The sequence below is a fragment of the Cololabis saira genome, chromosome 14 (genome assembly GCF_033807715.1).
Source record: "Cololabis saira isolate AMF1-May2022 chromosome 14, fColSai1.1, whole genome shotgun sequence".
Taxonomy (NCBI): domain Eukaryota; kingdom Metazoa; phylum Chordata; class Actinopteri; order Beloniformes; family Belonidae; genus Cololabis; species Cololabis saira.
In genome coordinates this window covers 12,155,667-12,175,178 of record NC_084600.1, presented here as the reverse complement: position 1 = coordinate 12,175,178, position 19,512 = coordinate 12,155,667, and the positions used below count along the sequence as shown (strand labels likewise).

The 19,512-nt window shown below is 39.9% G+C and overlaps 1 protein-coding gene across 2 annotated transcripts; it reads right to left on the bottom strand.

Annotated features, from left to right (window-relative positions):
- Window positions 1–6: 6 nt before the first annotated feature.
- On the bottom strand, window positions 7–16,570 carry slc13a2 (solute carrier family 13 member 2). Of its 2 annotated transcripts, none has more exons than XM_061739704.1 (12): window positions 16,213–16,570; window positions 13,633–13,761; window positions 12,982–13,118; window positions 11,001–11,257; window positions 9,991–10,165; window positions 9,772–9,894; window positions 8,880–9,089; window positions 7,420–7,520; window positions 5,679–5,794; window positions 2,423–2,584; window positions 2,196–2,333; window positions 7–1,555 (listed from the first exon to the last, which is right to left on the bottom strand). In XM_061739704.1, exons 1-12 carry the CDS (start codon window positions 16,321–16,323, stop codon window positions 1,433–1,435), a joined length of 1,782 nt encoding a protein of 593 aa, XP_061595688.1. In that variant the 5' UTR covers window positions 16,324–16,570; the 3' UTR covers window positions 7–1,432. The 2 variants fall into 2 exon arrangements, with proteins under 2 accessions (XP_061595688.1, XP_061595689.1); XM_061739705.1 differs by having other exon boundaries at window positions 11,007–11,257; window positions 16,213–16,567.
- Window positions 16,571–19,512: the final 2,942 nt, after the last annotated feature.

The window sequence follows — 19,512 nt, the reverse complement described above, 5'->3', positions numbered from 1 at the left end:
ACAGTGTTGGCATGATGGTAATGCTTTATTTTCACCATACACACGGCTCACATGTGACATGCACTGTGGAAGACAGTTATTAATTCTCCAGGCACATTCTGCGTCTGTCCTCTGCATTTTCATTTTTATTGCTTCTCATTGTAATAAAGGTGATAACAAGCGACCTTCACTGCAGTCACATCAGCGCTCTTATCTCAAAGTTATTCTTCAACCAGCTTTTTCAGCTGTACTATTTCTACACCGTATAAGTAACACCTCACTGCTATTGATTTGTGCATGTTATGTTCCCGCATGATGAAAAGGATTGTTCAGTGTTTCTAGTAGGTAGAGTGAGAGGTGGAGTCAGGAGAGCTTATTCAAGTTTGTTTATACAAAGAAAAAAAGGAAAGTATATTTAAAAAAGTTTTGTATATGGACTTTTTCTTTGCAGGGCACCAACCACCAACCTTGCAAACAAATATGTTTCATGGTAATATGGAAGCAGTGGAGCAGAGTTGGGCTTGGCTAAGCTATTTAAGTGGGTGTTTATGTCGTTTTTACAACCTTTTTATATTTACAACTTTCCCAACATAAGATTTTTAAAAAAAAACAACAACAACAATATAAATAACCACAATCACCTCAAGTCTCACACTTATATTTCTTATTTTACTAAATAAGAAATATAATGATGATACATGCTTGTGGTAAAAAAATTTGACAAAAACACAAACAATAAGAGATCCAATAGCAAAAACTAAAAGTCCAACAAACGGACCGACGCAATAAGTTAAATTAACTGATACAATTAATTTACATTTCTCTTATTACCATTATGCCTATGAACACAGCTTTACTCAGAAAAATCACTGCAATCATCAAAATACATGGGCGTCAACTATTAATGATAAAAGACTGATAAGATGACGATATATTCAAGAAAATACATTTGAGGAAATGACCTTCATAATCTCTCTTATGTTCTGCCGCTCGGCTGGGACACTCGCTTTAATGATAACAGCTTTAAGGTTTATCTCAGTGTCTCGTCTTGTCTTGTCTTCCATGGTTATAAAATCCCAATTTCACTATAAACCAGGGTTCAATATTAGTTTAGGTTTGCTTATATTTTAAATGTTGTTTGTTATAATCAGTACATAGCATGAGCTTTAAAATGGGTTTTATCTTGGATCAGATTAATGTTTGACATATTTTTATGTGTATATTGTTTTAAGTATAAACTGTTATCTGCTAAAGCTGGAAATTATTTATTTATCCATTTCACTTCGATGTCTTGTTTTTTTCGGCGCTCTACTCACAAATGAGCAACATTGGAGTGGTGTTCAACCAGCTCACATCAAACCTCACCACGTAGTCCCCACGCAGTACAATATATGTAATATAACTTTCTAACAAGTCATAAATATTTAATTCCTGCTTTTTATTTCACGTTTGCTCAGGGTCTGGGCTCGGCCCATACGGGGAAATTGCCCATGTCAAACATGGCGTACCCCCAGGTGTTGACGCCCAAGTTAATGCAGAGGATCCCGATGATGTTCAGCATGAAGCCAGCTTTCACCTGAAGAACACGGTCACATTCACATCAGAATACAGCAGGAGTCAAATATCTTTCAAGACATTTACAAAGATATTAATTACCGTATTTTCTGGACTATAAGCCGCTACTTTTTTCATAGGTTTTCAACCATGCAGCTTATACAAAGGTTCTATTCTGTGGATTTTTCTTCCACCGCTCAGGGCGCTCTAACCGGAATTAGAATCAAAACTAAGACAAAATAAATGCGAAGAAGAATACGCTACTTCTTCTTTAGCAGATAGAAGTAGGTAGAAGCAGATTTCAAACAGATAAATAGATAAATAAATTCCGGTTATTTTCTCTTGGTTCTGTCCCATTTTAATCAGCAAAGTTGCTGCCGTGTTAAAAGACACTGTTAGGAAAGGATCTATTCAGGTACAAACATGTACATCATTTACAGTTCAAAATCCTTCTGTACATGTAGTAAATATCTAATCTAACATAAATACTGTGGCTTGCATATTATTTTTTTTTTAAATAGAGCAGATGCGGCTTGTATATCTTCTATTTATTTTTATTTTTTAAATAGAGCGGATGCGGCTTATATGCAGGTGCGGCTTATAGTCCAGAAAATACGGTACTCCTTTTAAATTAGCTCCCAAAGGTAAGGGGCATATCTTACCATCTCTATGACTTTGAGGTTTCCAAAAGAGAAGGCGATGGCGTTTGGTGGGGTGGCCACCGGCAGCATGAAGGCCAGCGAGGCGGCGATGGTGCAGGGCAGCATCACGTATAGAGGGTGTATCCTTATAGATACGGCCTAAGAGACGGGAACACGGAGCACTTTTGTACAGGTAGAGGATTTGCGTTCACACGTGTGCGTTTGTGCGGCTCAGGGTTTCAGTTTACCATTGAAGCCAGGATGGGCAGGAAGAGCGTGGTGGTGGCCGTGTTGCTGGAGCACTCGGTGAACGTCGCCACCAGCAGGGACAGTATTATTGAGATGGCATAGGGGGGGACCTCCGCCAAAGGTGTCAATTGACCGCCCAACCACCTGGACAAACCTGATACCTGGAAACATAATATTAGAATTAATATATGTATCAGAAATGTTGAAATAGGATAGGTTGCTTAGGAAAGCGGGTAAAAATTATTTACTTTGATGATTACTTTGATGCCACGTTTACACATAGCCGGGTATTTACAAAAACGGATATTTTCCCCTCTGCGTTTTCAAAAATATCCTCGTTTACACGAACCCGCATGAAAACGCTGTTAAGGTGCTATGAGCAGCCAAACCTGCAGGGGGCAGTGTAACGAGAAGCGTAAAGTCATGCAAGCCAATCGGAATCCTGGAAAAAAACATCAACACATCAACACGTGTGGAGCCTGAATAATATGGTTCTGCGTTAAATCAACGGCGTAGCCTACGTACGGTGAGCGTCGCCGCGTACCCTACGCCGTAGGCTCTGCGTTGGTGTAACGCGGAACCATAAATCAGCATTGACTGCCAGTTACTTCCAAGACGGAACGAGAGTCTTTCGTTTGGAGTGACACAGAAGTGGAGTTACTTTTAAGTGTGACTTTAGAATTTAAAACAGGTAAAATAAAAGAAAATATTGACGGTGGCCAAACAAATTGTAAACACAGGTCGCACAAATGATGCTGGTGACTGACGTTTCTGTTGCATAATGTGACGTTCTGAGCCTAAATCTCCTTTTTTCCTCCGTTTTCCTCCGTTTTTCCTCTGTTTAGACGCAAACGTGAAAACGGAGTTTTTGAAAATCTCCACTTTGGCCGGAGTTTTTAGAAATGATCGTTTTTGGGGGCTCTGAGCTCCGTTTTCATGTAAACGAACGGCCAAAACGCATGAAAACGCCTCCGTTTTTGCTCTGTGTAAACGGGGCTCATATGTTAAGCTGTTCTTCACTGAAATAATCTGATTGATTCAATGGACAGGAAGTGAAAAGTGTCAACGAGACAGTCCTCAAAGAAAGATGCTGAACACTGAAGGAAGCTGAAGGAGTTCCTCTAACTACCATGATAACATTACGCTTTGAGGAAACTAGGAAAATGTTTTTTTAGTGGAACTCAGTTTTATTCAATTTTCACTTACTTCTTGGACACAGCTTTCCACTGTAAGATCTTAAAACTGTTCTTTTTAATGAGTTCTTCAGTTAAAACCTAAAATTTTTGTTTTATAGATGAATTTCTGAGACTTCAGTCATTTCATTATCAGAAAGAAAAGAAAAAAAATTCATACAATAAAAAAAACAGTAAATAAAGAAATATATAAAATTACCCAACATTTTTATAATTTTACAATAATATTATTTAGAAACTGTTAAAGACAATATTAGGAATGTTTTTAAATTTCTATTTTTAATATATGCTTAAAATAAATAATGTGTACCGTATTATTCCCCATCAGGGTTTAAGAGTTAAGTTGACCTGGAACACAGAAGTGCCTGCGTTCTTCAGTTTTCAGGAGCTTAAACCGAACAAATCCTCACAGCTCGGTATAAAACCAGTGAAACCGCTTAACTGGCTGTTCTGAAACTTAAAGGAGCTTGAGGCTCCTTTTAAGAAATGAGACTCTCTAGCGCCACCCTTCACCACGACGGCCGTTGGGGGTACTGCAGCCAACAGTGAAGCCGGCACGGGAGAACGGGGAGAACGTGCATGCAGCGTCATGTGACGTCACATCCACAGGACAGCGCGGGAAATTCGGGACCGAATTGCAGCACATTTTGCAGCACACAGCCTGTTCAAGGCAACGGAGAGATACACTAGAGGGCTCATTCTTTTGGGTTTGGAACGCTTCATCTGACATTATTACTAGAAAACTTAAAATGTATACAGATTTTTTTCATAAATCCCGCCTCAATCCGGCCTCAAGCTCCTTTGAAGTATTTGAATTAAATTGACTTTAATGGAATAGCAGAAGGGCTTGAATTTAAGTTACTTCCTTTCTTTTTAAAAGTGTTGTGAGACGACTTTTGTTGTGAAATGGCTCCTGAACTGAAGCATTGAACTGAATTCAATTCAATTGAATAGAACAGAAGACTTGGACAGGGCTAAGCGTGGTGTTGATGGGAGCTAGCGTGGTGTTGATGGGAGCTGGTGTGGTGTTGATGGGAGCTAGCGTGGTGTTGATGGGAGCTAGCGTGGTGTTGATGGGAGCTAGCGTGGTGTTGATGGGAGCTGGTGTGGTGTTGATGGGAGCTAGCGTGGTGTTGATGGGAGCTAGCGTGGTGTTGATGGGAGCTAGCGTGGTGTTGATGGGAGCTAGCGTGGTGTTGATGGGAGCTAGCGTGGTGTTGATGGGAGCTAGCGTGGTGTTGATGGGAGCTAGCGTGGTGTTGATGGGAGCTAGCGTGGTGTTGATGGGAGCTAGCGTGGTGTTGATGGGAGCTGGTGGGGTGTTGATGGGAGCTGGTGTGGTGTTGATGGGAGCTAGCGTGGTGTTGATGGGAGCTAGAGTGGTGTTGATGGGAGCTAGCGTGGTGTTGATGGGAGCTAGCGTGGTGTTGATGGGAGCTGGTGGGGTGTTGATGGGAGCTAGCGTGGTGTTGATGGGAGCTAGCGTGGTGTTGATGGGAGCTGGTGTGGTGTTGATGGGAGCTGGTGTGGTGTTGATGGGAGCTAGCGTGGTGTTGATGGGAGCTAGCGTGGTGTTGATGGGAGCTGGTGTGGTGTTGATGGGAGCTGGTGTTGATGGGAGCTAGCGTGGTGTTGATGGGAGCTAGCGTGGTGTTGATGGGAGCTAGCGTGGTGTTGATGGGAGCTAGCGTGGTGTTGATGGGAGCTAGCGTGGTGTTGATGGGAGCTAGCGTGGTGTTGATGGGAGCTGGCGTGGTGTTGATGGGAGCTAGCGTGGTGTTGATGGGAGCTAGCGTGGTGTTGATGGGAGCTAGCGTGGTGTTGATGGGAGCTAGCGTGGTGTTGATGGGAGCTGGTGTGGTGTTGATGGGAGCTGGCGTGGTGTTGATGGGAGCTAGCGTGGTGTTGATGGGAGCTGGTGTTGATGGGAGCTAGCGTGGTGTTGATGGGAGCTGGCGTGGTGTTGATGGGAGCTGGCGTGGTGTTGATGGGAGCTAGCGTGGTGTTGATGGGAGCTGGCGTGGTGTTGATGGGAGCTGGCGTGGTGTTGATGGGAGCTCACCTCACTGGCGGAAGCCAGGGCAAAACCTCCTCCCAGCAGCAAGACAATGTTCCACGGCATTCGTTCGTGGACCACCTCCCAGTTCAGCAGAGTCGGGGGAGCATTCACCCGTTTACCTGTGACACCCAGATGAAATTATAATCATATAAATGACAAATAAATATATCACTGCAATGTTACGTGCAGAGGTGTCAAGTAACAAAGTACAAATACTTTGTTACCTTACTTAAGTAGAAGTTTTGGTTATCTATACTTCACTGGAGTAATTATTTTTCAGACAACTTTTTACTTTTACTCCTTACATTTTCACGCAATTATCTGTACTTTTTACTCCTTACATTTTAAAAACAGCCTTGTTACTCTATTTCATTTTGGCCTTTAAAAAAAAAACTATCCAGTTAAATTGCTCCATATAGATAGAGTGAATTTGGTTGTGGTTGTTTCAGATGTTCTTGTCCAGTTTTGTTCTTACATCCGTTCCCTCAGATTCCTGCAACTAAACTTGGATGTTCATTCCAATAAAGGTTAGGATAAATGATAACATGCCTCTGAAGTTTGACTTTTTGCACCATTACAATACCGTATTTTCTGGACTATAAGCTGCACCTGTATATAAGCCGCACCCGCTCTATTTTTAAAAAAACAATAAAAAAAAGATATACAAGCCGCACCTGTATATAAACCGCACCCACTTTTATTTAAAAAAAAAAGATATGCAAGCCGCAGATATTTCTGTTGTTAGATTAGATATTTACTACATGTACAGAAGGATTTTGAACTGTAAATGATGTACATGTTTGTACCTAAATAGATCCTTTCCTAACAGTGTCTTTTAACACAGCAGCAACTTTGCTGATTAAAACTGGACTGAACCAAGAGAAAATAACCGGTATTTATTTATCTATTTATCTGTTTGAAATCTGCATCTACCTACTTCTATCTGCTAAAGAAGAAGTAGTGTATTCTTCTTTGCATTTATTTTGTCTTAGTTTTTATTCTAATTCCGGTTAGCACTCCCCCTAGTGGTGGAAGAAAAATCCACAGAATAGCCGCACCTTTGTATAAGCCGCATGGTTCAAAACCTATGAAAAAAGTAGCGGCTTATAGTCCAGAAAATACGGTACTTATAGGCAACTAGTCATCATATCTTCTGCTCTCTGAAACACATGTTAATGCTCAATAGTACACATATATGGTTCTTTAATATATTTGCATTATACTAAGATGCATTCATTTTCAATGGCTTTTATCCTTAATGGCTTTTTCCCCCCTTACATTACTTTTACTTTTATACTTTAAGTAGTTTTGAAACCAGTACTTTTATACTTTTACTTGAGTAAAAAACTTGAGTTGATACTTCAACTTCTGCAGGAGTATTTTTAAACTCTAGTATCTATACTTCTACCTGAGTAACGAATGTGAATACTTTTGACACCTCTGGTCAGGGGTAAGAGGAGCTTAAACATAATCCTTATTGGGCCAAGCCAACTTTTAAAGTTTATAAAGTCATTTAAAAACAGCACTCAAGTGCTGAACACAGAAATAAAATATGTTAAATAACATATTCAACGTATTTCATTCCCAACTCTTCAACTTGGCTAAATTAGCTGGGTATTAAGAGCAGATTTAAATGAGCAAAGAAGTCAGTTTAACATGTAGCAGCAAAGACTCCCACGATGGTAAGTCTCAACGGCTAAAGCCATGTCATCAGTGATGAGTGAGGCTGATAAACATGCTTTACCTTCATCAGTGTATCCATAGCTGCCACACGAAGGCAGCCGAGAGGGGACGACGAAGAAGAGCATCGACATAAAGATGGCGACAGTTCCATCTGAAACAAAGCTGAGGTACACAACATTACATTATTTAAATGTGTTGCATGGTTTTCTGGCTTGTACAGTGAAAACACTCGAACAATTGAACACAAAAAAACAGCCTTCTGAATCATTTATGATGGAAGATTAAGCTGGATCTCAGAGTTAACTGTGCAGGATTACTCTTCCAATAATCTCTCATATCCTTTAGTCACACAAAACGCACAAACATTTGTTTCTGTATCCAACAACATCCCTTTGCCTTTGTGTGGATTAGCAGTCTTTGGTGCGCCGTACTTTAACACAGGCTTTCCAAATAGGTTATGATTTTGTACTTTTGCAAACTTTTGATAAACCTTTATGGACTGAAAACCTTGCGCATCACCTGCCATCACTGGATCTCTTCGTTAGGGGGGCAGAAAGACTATTACTGGGACCCACTGCTCTAAAGTACTCATTTACAACAGAGTACAGTACATATGTTTTCATTCTTTCTAATAAACTATGTCAGAATAATCACTTCTTGGCTAGATTTGGGTCATTCCATTGAAATTTGATTTAAAGGAGCATGAGGCAGGATTGAGGCAGGATTTATGAAAAAAATGTGTATATGTTTTAAGTTTTCTAGTAATAATGTCAGATGAAGCGTTCCAAACCAAAAAGAATGAGCCCTCTAGTGTATCTCTACGTTGCCTTGAACAGGCTGTGTGCTGCAAAATGTGCTGCAATTGTGACCGGAATTTCCCGCGCTGTCCTGCGGATGTGACGTCAAATGACGCTGCATGTGCGTTCTCCCCGTTCTCCCGTGCCGGTGTTGTGCCAAAAAGTGATTGCCTGCCAGAATCTGATTTCTTCTGATTTCTGGCCGCGGGAGCGCGCACAGCAGCCCGTTGAGCGATTGCGCTAAAACGTCAGATTTTCAGATTATGAAGCTCAAGAATGAGATCAAGTCATATTTAGGCAGAAACAACTTTTCATTAATTGTATTTGGCCTTCAATCAATTTTTGGCAGGTGAAAATGCCTATTTTGTGTTGTAATGGTCCTTTAAAAGAGTTAAAAGCAATCATGTGAGCTCTAGTATTTATATTATGAAGCTCAAGAATGAGATCAAATCATATTTAGGTAGAAACAACTTTTCATTAATTGTATTTGGCCTTCAATCAATTTTTAGCAGGTAAAAAGACCCATTTTCAGGGGAGAAATCAGATTCTGGCAGGCAATCACTTTTTGGCACGACACCAGCTTCACTGTTGGCTGCAGTACCCCCGACGGCCGTCGTGGCGAAGGGTGGCGCTAGAGAGTCTCTTTTCTTAAAAGGAGCCTCATGCTCCTTTAATCTTGAACGCTTATTTTTAAATATTTAGTGCGTGACGGCAACAGACTCACGGGCCGTTCTGGTTGAAGAGCACTGTAGCCCAGCCGGGTATGAACCCCGGCTCTCTGGTGAACCACAGGAGCACCAGCAGGATGAAGATGATGAGCACTGCTGCCTCAGCAAAACTCATACTGCCCAGCTTCCTGTACTCCGCTCTCATCACAGCATACGCCTCCCTGTCTCGGTCGCTTCTCCCTCCACAGCCAAATGACTTCTTCAAGCTGAGAAGACAAAATCAGGCAATTCAGACGAGTGCGGAAAGAATTAGCAAAGTAATATTGTAATTCAAGAAAAAACAAACTTAATTGATACATCAACATTTTGAACCAACCACTTGCAATGTAAAGGGTTTTGCAAGTTGATGGTAAAATGTAGAAAATAAAAATGCAGATAGTAGGAAGTAAATGGGTTTTTATACAATATTACAGAAAGATCTAAAGATAACATTACAATTCAAATTTAAGTAACACAAAAAAAATGTTTTTATTCAAATAAGTAACGGATCTAGAGTCCAATGCCTCTTCTTCAACTGCTCTTGAACCCCTGAGAGATTAGTTGTGACTACAAAGCTAAAAAGTACCATAGCAAAAGTAGCATTGGTATTGGTATTTTCTGCATATTCCACTTTTTAAAAAAGGGAAATTTTAATCCCAAACTACCAAACTAGGGTACTTGTTGTAATGCTGTAGAGCCAAGCAGCTCTCAGTTCATGCACATTTAGCTTGTAAAGCTAAAATAATCTTAAAACCACAGCTGGATCTTTCAACTAAAGGTTTCCGTTTGCTTATTACTTAGCTTTTCAGAAAAATGTCAAGTTATGCAAATAATATTCTTCTTTCAAACGTTATATCGGTATCTGGGAAACCCTCGTGTCTTTTTAGTTGCATGCAGACTAAAACTTACTTGAAGCCCAGGTACAATATCTGAAGCCAGAACCATGAGATCACCAGCATGAGCAACATGTTTGGAAAAGCAAAGCCGAACCAACTGGCAAAGTTGATCACGTCACCGTTTCCAGGGAAGATCCTTCAGAAGAACAGAACAGAGAGAGAGAGAGGCACACACTCAGAAAACAGCTGTTTGTACACACTGTAAGCTAGATAGCATTCAGTTGTTCCTTACTTGTCGACCTGACCCTTGAGGATGAGGTTGGGGGTGGTGCCGGTGAGCGTTGCCGTGCCACCGATACTGGCTGAGTAGCACACACTCAGACTCATCCCTTTGATCAGATGCTGGTACTTTGCATCCAGTTCTTTGCTCTTGAGCTCCCGCAGGTTCTCTATACTCTCATAATGATCTGGAACCCAGTGCATGAAAATGTTATTTCAAGAGTGACTTTGCAAGCATCCATGTTTCATACAAGCAGTACTCGAGTTGTAAAAAAAAATCAGGGGGGATGGTGGATTTTATCATATGGGGACGGATAATTTGTGCTGATTACAAATAATATAATATATTACAAATAATAGCACTGACCAAAACACCTGCAGAAATACTGCAGGAATGACATAGCAGCAGTTAAATGCAGCCTTCTGTAAGCTTTAAATATCCACTGGGCTTACATCAAATACATCAAAACACAACAATAAAATACAGTTTTCTGAACTTATCAATATGACTCTGTCCTTCACAGGATAAGTAAAATGGATCACTGCAGAAACTCACAATCTTAACAAGAATATTTGCGTTATTTCTAGTTAAAATGTCTCATTTTAGTAAAGAAAATCTCATTACACTTAAAACAAGACTCATCACTGAAAAAAAACAACAATTTTCACCTGTTTCAAGTAGATTTTCACTTGAAATAAGTAGAAAAATCTGCCAGTGGAACAAGATAGAAGATAAATCTTGTCCCACTGGCAGATTTTTCTACTTATTTCAAGTGAAAATTTACTTGAAACCGGTGAAAATTGTCAAATAAGTTATTTTTCTGGTGTTATTTTTCTGGTGATGACTCTAAATGTTGAAATAGCAGTAAAACCACATTCATTGATGAAATGACATAAGGGATGGAAAGGGGGGATGGCAGTTTTACAGGGGGGATGATTTGGACCGTTTTTATTTCAGGGGGGGATGCCATCCCCCCTCATCCCCCCTCAACTCCAGTACTGCATACAAGACATTCTACTCACGCTCACCATCTTCCAGCTGATCCTTCATGTCCTGCTTCTTTTCCTCGGCCGGTTCCTCTTGGGTTTGTGTAACCTCAAGCTCAAAGCCCTGATTGTCCTCGGCTGAAGCCTGTAAGTCCCGTACTTCTGCCTGCAGTTCTGTTTCCTTCAGCTGCTCCAGCACAGCCTGGGCGATGGGCAGCATCATGGCAGTGGTGGCAGTGTTGCTGATCCACATGGACAGGAGGGCGGAGACCATCATGAAGCCCATCATTAACCTGTTTGAGAAGGGAACAAAGAGGATGGTGAGGATTCAGGGCAGTGGTGTGCTGAAATGGATGAACATGAACAGATACACACACCACTCCTCTTTATATAACTCTTAAATATCTGTATGAGCTGCTTATGAAATATGAAGATAAGATACATACACTCAAAACAAGCTAACGCCAAATTACTAGAAACATAATGTAAATAGAAATAGGGAATATAAACTGCTATTTTCCAGAAAACAGTAAAAAAATAGGCTAAGTCTATTACTTCTCACTGAAGTAACAGGCAGTAATTAGCAGAATTATCCAGTGTCTCCATATTTTTCCTCCACCTTCATATTACTCCGACTTTACTGTGTCTCTGAAGCAAATAGCGCCAAGCTTTAACGCCGATTTCGAACCACCGTGTCAGAAACGTGGTGGTTTGTAGTTGAGTGTCTGAGTCCGCCCCCTAAAACCAACTGTTATGGTCGGAGCTCTGGAGACATGGTTAAAAAGAGACACGTGGTACCATATCTCTGGTGTTTGGACCTGAGCATGTCAAAGACATTTCAGACATTTTACACTTGTATCTCACAGTCTCTACATTTTGTCGAACCCCTAGAGCACAATAAGATGTGCAAAAGGAGTCCTTGATGCATCCATTTTCTGACATCTATAGCAAGCTATTTGCTTATGTTCAGGAAAATTGAGTTTAAAAACGAAATCAGCTTTGTAGCAATCGTCTTGTGTTATTTGGATGTAGATATACACTATTTCATTGTGTTTACCTGACACCAAGGGCGTAGGTTTGGTCTCAACATTGGTAGGGACGATATAACAGCATAACCTGCATGTTCACTTTTTGCTGGGGACGGGACATTAATAAGACCAAACAGATTGGGTGAACGGGGGTTAGGGCTACACTTGTCACGAATATGAACCTAATTAGTTGATAGGCTAAATGATCAATGCAAAATAAATCTGTATTGACTTATACTAACTTTCATGTGTATTGGTTCACCTGATACACGGTTCCATTCAAACCTTTGTTTTCAAAAACTACTAAAGCAACATTTTGAAAGCTTCCAGAATATTTCAGGATTTTATTAGCAATTTAAATTGCAATATTTGAACATAACTTAAATTATATTAACATACACAATAAATACAAACTTATTAATAATCTCTTAACTACTACTTAACCTATGGAACTACATGTTAGCCTGCATTGTCCTTCACCACAAGAGTAATACATTGCTTTAATTGGTTGTCTCTTTCACATTCTTTTCCCTTATTTTCATCTCTAAAATGCATCAGTGGGTTGAGCAATTATGGAAAAAAAGGTCAAGTCATCAGCCAATCAAACGTGTGTTTGAGGAAAAAAAAATGGACCGGCAAATTCAGCAAGTGAAAAGGGATAAATGTAAGTCTGAACATAATGACAATAATTCACTTAATAATGGTAGGGTCAATTCTATCCTTACAACATTTGGGAAGACAATCTAAATTACCTTTATATCGGAACTCATTATATAATGCAAATAAGGTTGCTTAAAAGTTGGTGGGGACAATTTGAGCCTCCTGAAAAGTTTGTAGTGTTATTATGTCCCTACCGTCCCTATGCAAACCTACGCCCTTGCCTGACGCACTGAAAACTATCGAGGGGATTTAAAATGAAGACCAAAGTCTTCTTTGAGTTAAGATTGAAGGTTAAATTAGTGTTTAATTATATCACAAGTGTGTCTTACAGGGATGGACGAACACCAACGAGCAGCAGGACTAGGAGAGCGATGCGTTTATGGAGGTTCCAAAATTCCACTGCGATGGCCACCAAGAGTCCCCCAATGAACAGCATGTTGGAGTCTTTCAGATACTCTATACTCACCTGAAACACACAGACACTACCTTAGGAAGATGAATAAACGTGACACAAAAGTCATTTCATAATAGCCTGCAATCATTGATCTGTCGTAAAAATGTAATTGGTTTTTATTTGCAATAAAAGTCAAACACTGGGATCAGCAGATTTGTATGTGATAATAAAAACAAGATTAAATGGAAGGAACTCTTCCTTCCTTCCAGTAGTTATGTTTTATCAATAAAAGCTGAGCTAATGTCCCAGCCTAGTCTGCCATGTATTTATCTCAGTTCTCCTGATGTCCTTCACTGTTCCTGACTGCTTTGTTATGATTGTAAAACACAGAGGTCATTCACAATAAGGCTTTGCTCCAGGCAGCGCCAAATCTTCCAGCTCTCGATTACTCACAAGGAAGCCCTCAAGGAAAAAAATAAACATGTGTGTCTGAGATCTAACAATCATTAGCAGCTGCATCTCCGTACATGCATCAATAGCATGCAGTCAGTGAGGCACAGAAGGGTAAATAAGATAATTAACGTACATCTGCAGCTTTCATGATGCCCATCATGGGGAAGAGGACGATTGGCAGCAGCGCGGTCACAGCCAGAGGCAGGCACTCCGTGCACCAGAACAGAGCCATGAGGCAGATGGCATAACCACATTTCGCTTCCTGTAAAAAGACAAAGAGAAACAATTAAATTCAGTTTGATTCAGTTCAGTTCAGTTGAATTCATCTATCCATCGATTAATGATACCTGCTTATGCTTATATCCTTCCTTGATAACCATGTCTGCCTCACTCTGCTGCACCTCTCACTTTGTATTTCTTTGTATAATTTGTATAATCTTTTTGTATTTTTTTGTATAATTCTCTTGTAAAATTGTAAAATTGTAAATAGGTTATTTTTATTTTATTCAGAACTGTCCCTTTTCTTTTCTCTTCTTTTCTTCTCTACCTCAAACTGCTGCACCTTAAATGTTTATTCTGTATCATAGAAATACCACATTTGTTTTATTGTTTATTTTACTACCAAAGAGCGAAATTACCGGAGTCAAATTCCTTGTTGGACAATGTTTGAACCTGGCCAATAAAGCTGATTCTGATTCTGATTCTGATTATTCCTATTTTGGATCACTTCCTATAATTTCATGGAGCACCCGTCTTTTCACAAATATAAGGTAGAAATCTGAATGTACCACCAGGGGGCCCTGAGGTGTTGAGGCGTAACCTTCTACGCACTAGGTAGGTCACCTTTAAAAGACAAAAACACAGCGTACTAAGACGGGCTAGTACTGCTGTCGTTATTGTTATTGTTTGTACTGTGATGGTTCATTGTTCTGGAGCTGATTGTGCAAAGAGTGATGCTTCGTAAAATGACAAACATAATGGACAACATTGAGCACCTTCCTCACCATACAGTTATTCAACAACACAGTCTTCAGTCAGAGGCTTCAGGAGGCCTTTTCTGTTCACGGCTGTAACAGCTGCTTCAAAACATGATTTATTTTTTGGTATTAATAAAGTATTATGGCACAAAATCTTTGTATTTAGTTAATTTTACATGTTAGTTTGGATCATTTGTTTTGGTACCAGAAAAGCAAACGTCACATCCCGTGAAAGTGGAACTGGTAAAGAGGGACAGTTTAGCCATGTGTCGTTTAGATTTAGATCGGTGGATTGCAGAGGGAAAATAGTTTCAATAATCAACCAAAAAACTGTCACCAGGTTACTTGCCAGTCTTTGATGCAGAACCACAAGGGTTCAACTCCAGTTTTGGTTCGGGACTGATATTTCGGACCCGTCTGTTATGGATTTTACACTCTCTGTTTGGTTCGGTTTAGGCACCGAAAGTATGTTGCTAAATTTAAAAAAAGAAACTAGTTGGATTTTTTTCTGTAGTGAGGTTGTGCAACTGCATCTTGTTTTAATGTCTTAGACTCGAAATGTGCAGCTGACGTGGTATGGATCAGCGGTGGCTGATCCTGGGCCGTCTATGCTCACCATCCCTACCTGAATCATTTGTATTTTGCTTTTAGATAAAAGCACAATGTTAAAGAATTTCGGCACAATGAGTTGTATTTGTTTATATTTTGCATCTGAAAAATACCAGACTCAGAGACCAAAACCAATAAAGCGCCTAGCTAGTCAGCCGCTATGTGCGGCCGTATGTCTTGTTCTTATCGCAGGCGTCTCTTTAAAAGGTAATAAGACTTTACACAAGTGGATATTAGCAACCCTTGATCATAAAACAGTTTGTTGTGCTCTTTTCTCAAAAGATAGCATTTATGACTCCACAGTAAAAACCACAAAGACTGTTTAAACTGCCTGACACAAAAGATAATATTAAACTCTGCATGTTGTCTGAGTGTCTGCTTCTTGTCCACACTTTTATTGTGATATTCCAAGTATTTAATCCAGTGCTAAACATTAAATGCCTTTGCACTTTTATTCTAAATACAATTTATTTGGTGAATTATTGTTGAAAGAAAATGTATTATGACAGCTGTGGAAGGACATCGTTTGACAGGAAAATGTGTTTGTTCACGTTCTTTCTGAAGACGCTGCATACTGCATACTTTGGGCCCTTTTATCCCTTTTATTTACAAAGCCATAATAACACTCCTGACATTTATTTTTATTCTAGATCTTTGCCGTAATCCTTTCAAGGTTGCACTAGCTCTTACAGAGGAAAATAAAATTGAATAAATAAATACCTCTTCTACTGATAGCACAATAAACCTTACCCATGAAACACCGTAAGTTGTGGGAGATTTAGATCTATATTAATGGCTTTATTTTCATATTTCAACCTATATTGGAGTAATATGTGATTCTAGCATTTTTTTAATATTATAGACTAAAATAAACTCAACCCACCTGCACACAATAAATAAATAAATAAACCCAACCCATGCATTTGTCTGACTTTCTGATAAATGCATGGGTTGAGTTGAGGTCAGACAAAGTGACTACAGAACTATCCAAATGTGGTTTACTTTTGGCTATTGTGGAATAAGGAAGAATCAAAGTAGAAAAGTCAATCAGAGACAGGAATTGAATATCTTAAGATCCAGTCGGCACCTTTTTCGGTAGTTAGTTGTGCTAACTCACACATACTCACCGGTGAGCCGAAGTATAGCGGCAGGGGAAGGAGGGCAATCGGAACGACGACGATGATGATGTAGTTTCTGTGGTACCACAACCATTTCAACACGTCCATCGCGCCACCCATGATGTTTTTAGAAAAACAACAAAAAACCAAACAAAATTCAAAACAACTGGTTCAGATAACTCTCCTGAAGCCTGGCAGGCGACTCAGAGAGGGCAGCTCATCCAGACAGGAGACTGAGGCCGAGTGTCAACAGGTAAAAGATTCAGATCAGATCATCTAACGGGAGAGATGTGCTTCACGGAGACTCGCACAGGTAAAGATGCAGAAACGAACTCGATTGAAGGTCTATATCTCTGGTAGCACATCAAACATTAACTCAACACCAAAGAGATTACGATCCCTGACTGACAATCAGCTGAAGTTGTAGGAAAAGAGTCAGAATGGCAGTAAAAGTGCAGAGAGGAGGAGATACGGATGAATGGGAAGGCGGACTGTCAAACAATAGGCAGGTTTATCAGGAGATACGAGATGTTGAAAAACTGATAATTTGTTTAGCAGGTTGCATAACTTGGGTTCAATATCAAAGAAGAAACTTCATCAGCGCAGCACTTTTTGCTTGGCCTAAATTAGACTTACCGGTATATCTCACAGATTCACAGACTGATGGGCGATGTGGTTCAATCTGTAGGTTTTATTACTCGCCCCTGTTTGTGCTGCTGTTGCATAATGTTTTTAGCATTTGCTTTTAAAGCTGCCGTCATAACTTACAGAAAAAGTTTGAGACAGCCTGCAGCATTGTTGAAGCAAATGGCCTGGTTCAGTTTCTCGCTGTGATGTGACCTTTTTAGTAGTGTTCATTCAAAAACCACATTGCAGACATTAAATACTTCACTTTTGATAACATAACAATCACTTTGTGCATGCATAAAAGGTGCCAATACTCTAGGTAGCTGTATCAAAGTCAGCTGGAGTTTATGCAAGGTCATGAAATCTTTACTTTATTTCCGTGTGTCATAATAAGATAATATGTGTTTTTGAAATGCAGACATTTTTAGATGGATAGTTAGTGTCTTCTGTCATAGCCTGTGCGCTGTCATTTATAGATGCTACATGGACCTTTGTGTTCCAAATCCCTTTTTGTCACTAATTATGTAATAATGTAAGAACTAGCTACTGTAAGACGAAGGTTCATATACTATCATAAGTTCAGAGGACACAGTCTACCTTTGCAGTAATTGATGCTGTAAACCAAATTGCTTGCACAGTCACTTCATGTTATTATGTACTACTGTATATCCTTATGTCCTGGAAGCTTCACAACGGCAGCACACAAATGGTTATAGTTGTCATAGTTATATTTAACTGATTGAAGGAGGCAGATTTTGAATGATAGAATCTAAGTTGATGCTTGCCAGAAAGCTTGGAAACATTTGTCTTAAAGTAAAGTAAGACATGACCTTCAGTCTGTGGGCAATGTGATGCGAAGCAGCATTGCTGCTGTGGAAGTATTTAAAAACGTTAATCGTGAGTCTTAGGGATATTGAACGTCAAACATTTTCAGCCGTGAAAGAAATTACAGTGTATTCATGCAGAAAATGAACATTACAGACTGGTGCCACACCAATAGCAGCAGCTCTGTACAAGACGACCTGGACCAACGCCCCTGCTTTGGAAGCCTCTTTGCCCCTCATGCTGCAAGTTAGACAGCAGGGCGGGAAGTCAGCTGGAATACACCCAGATTATTTCAGTTAGCTATCTTATCTTGGGTGGCGAAACTTATGCTAACCTATGATGCTAATAAATCTGTCAATCATTCACATTTCAAGTGTTAACAGAACAACATCCATCCTGCTCGCCTCCCTGACGCCCCCCGTCTGACCTCACCCCTCATTGCAATACATAAATTACCAATTCTAACTCTAATAATTATTCCTGGCATTATCATGATAAATTGTTTCATAGTGTATTATTATATTAAGTTATGAAATCTCATGGGATGGTAAACTATAGTATTATTATATTGTTATATATTATAGTATGGTGATATAATTTTGTTATATGTTATAATATTATAAAAATTATTATGTTATATTAGGATATTACTATATTATTATTCTATATTTGTTTACTTATTTATTCTTGAATTAATATTCTTAATTTATTTATCTATTTTCATCATATTATTTACACGCACACACACACGCACACACACACAAACACCTAGATACATATCATTGTAACTGATTTCGTCTTTTGTCGCTGTTTGTACTGTATGTTAATAAATTAATAAAAAAACAAAAAAAAACAAAAACAGAACAACATCCAAAACAAGTGTTGCCAGAGCTGAAACCATCTTGAGCAGAGCGCCGCTAGCCTGCCACAATTGCCATGTTGGGCAAGTCTAATCACATAAGGTTGCAGGTCACATGATGACTGACTGCAGGTCCCAGTGGACCTCCACTCAAAAGAGTCTTCAAATTTTCCAACATGGTTCCCTGCACCTCCTGCTGAATAGCGCTGGAGGAGGTGTACAGCTCCTGGCCAAGGGGCCGCCGTTTTAATGTTGTTTCAGTGGCTACATCAAGATTAAAGGAGCATGAGGCTCCTTTTAAGAAATGAGACTCTCTAGCGCCACCCTTTGCCACGACGGTCGTCGGGGGTACTGCAGCCAACAGTGAAGCCGGCACGGGAGAACGGGGAGAACGCGCATGCAGCGTCATGTGACGTCACATCCACAGGACAGCGCGGGAAACTCGGCCCCAGAATTGCAGCACATTTTGCAGCACACAGCCTGTTCAAGGCAACGGACAGATACGCTAGAGGACTCATTCTTTTTGGTTTGGAACGCTTCATCTGACATTATTACTAGAAAAATGAGAACGTATATGAATTTTTTTCATAAATCCTGCCTCAATCCTGCCTCATGCTCCTTTAACCACTGCTGTCAGCTGGTGCATAGTTAGCACAAGCTGCCTGCTGCTTAGCTAAACTTTATGCTCAATTTAAGAATCCAGGATTAAGAGCAGGAGTAAAACAGAATTTAAACTATGTCATCCTTTAATTTTAATGGGAAACACTGTCTTGCTGATGCAAGGCTGTAGGAAAATATTCCAGACTTCAGTACGTCCTTTCCTAGATTTAAGATAATACAGGCTGAAGGAGGCTGCAGAAAGAGAAGCAAGAGCAAATACGTTTCGGTTGCAGGGTTTGTTGACGTCAGATGGTGTAATCCTGGACATGTTACTGTGAAGGAACGTCTCTGCACCTCCGGCACTGAAGTATTGGCTGCTACAAATGCTAATCCTTAGC

Coding starts and splice junctions, on each gene's coding strand:
- slc13a2 (XM_061739704.1), bottom strand. CDS start 16,323: ATGGGTGGCGCGATGGACGTGTTGAAATGGTTGTGGTACCACAGAAAC. Junction 11,258..12,981: donor GTTGGTGTTCGTCCATCCCT/GTAAGACACACT, acceptor CTTCTCAAACAG/GTTAATGATGGGCTTCATGA. Junction 2,585..5,678: donor CCCTGGCTTCCGCCAGTGAG/GTGAGCTCCCAT, acceptor TTATGTTTCCAG/GTATCAGGTTTGTCCAGGTG.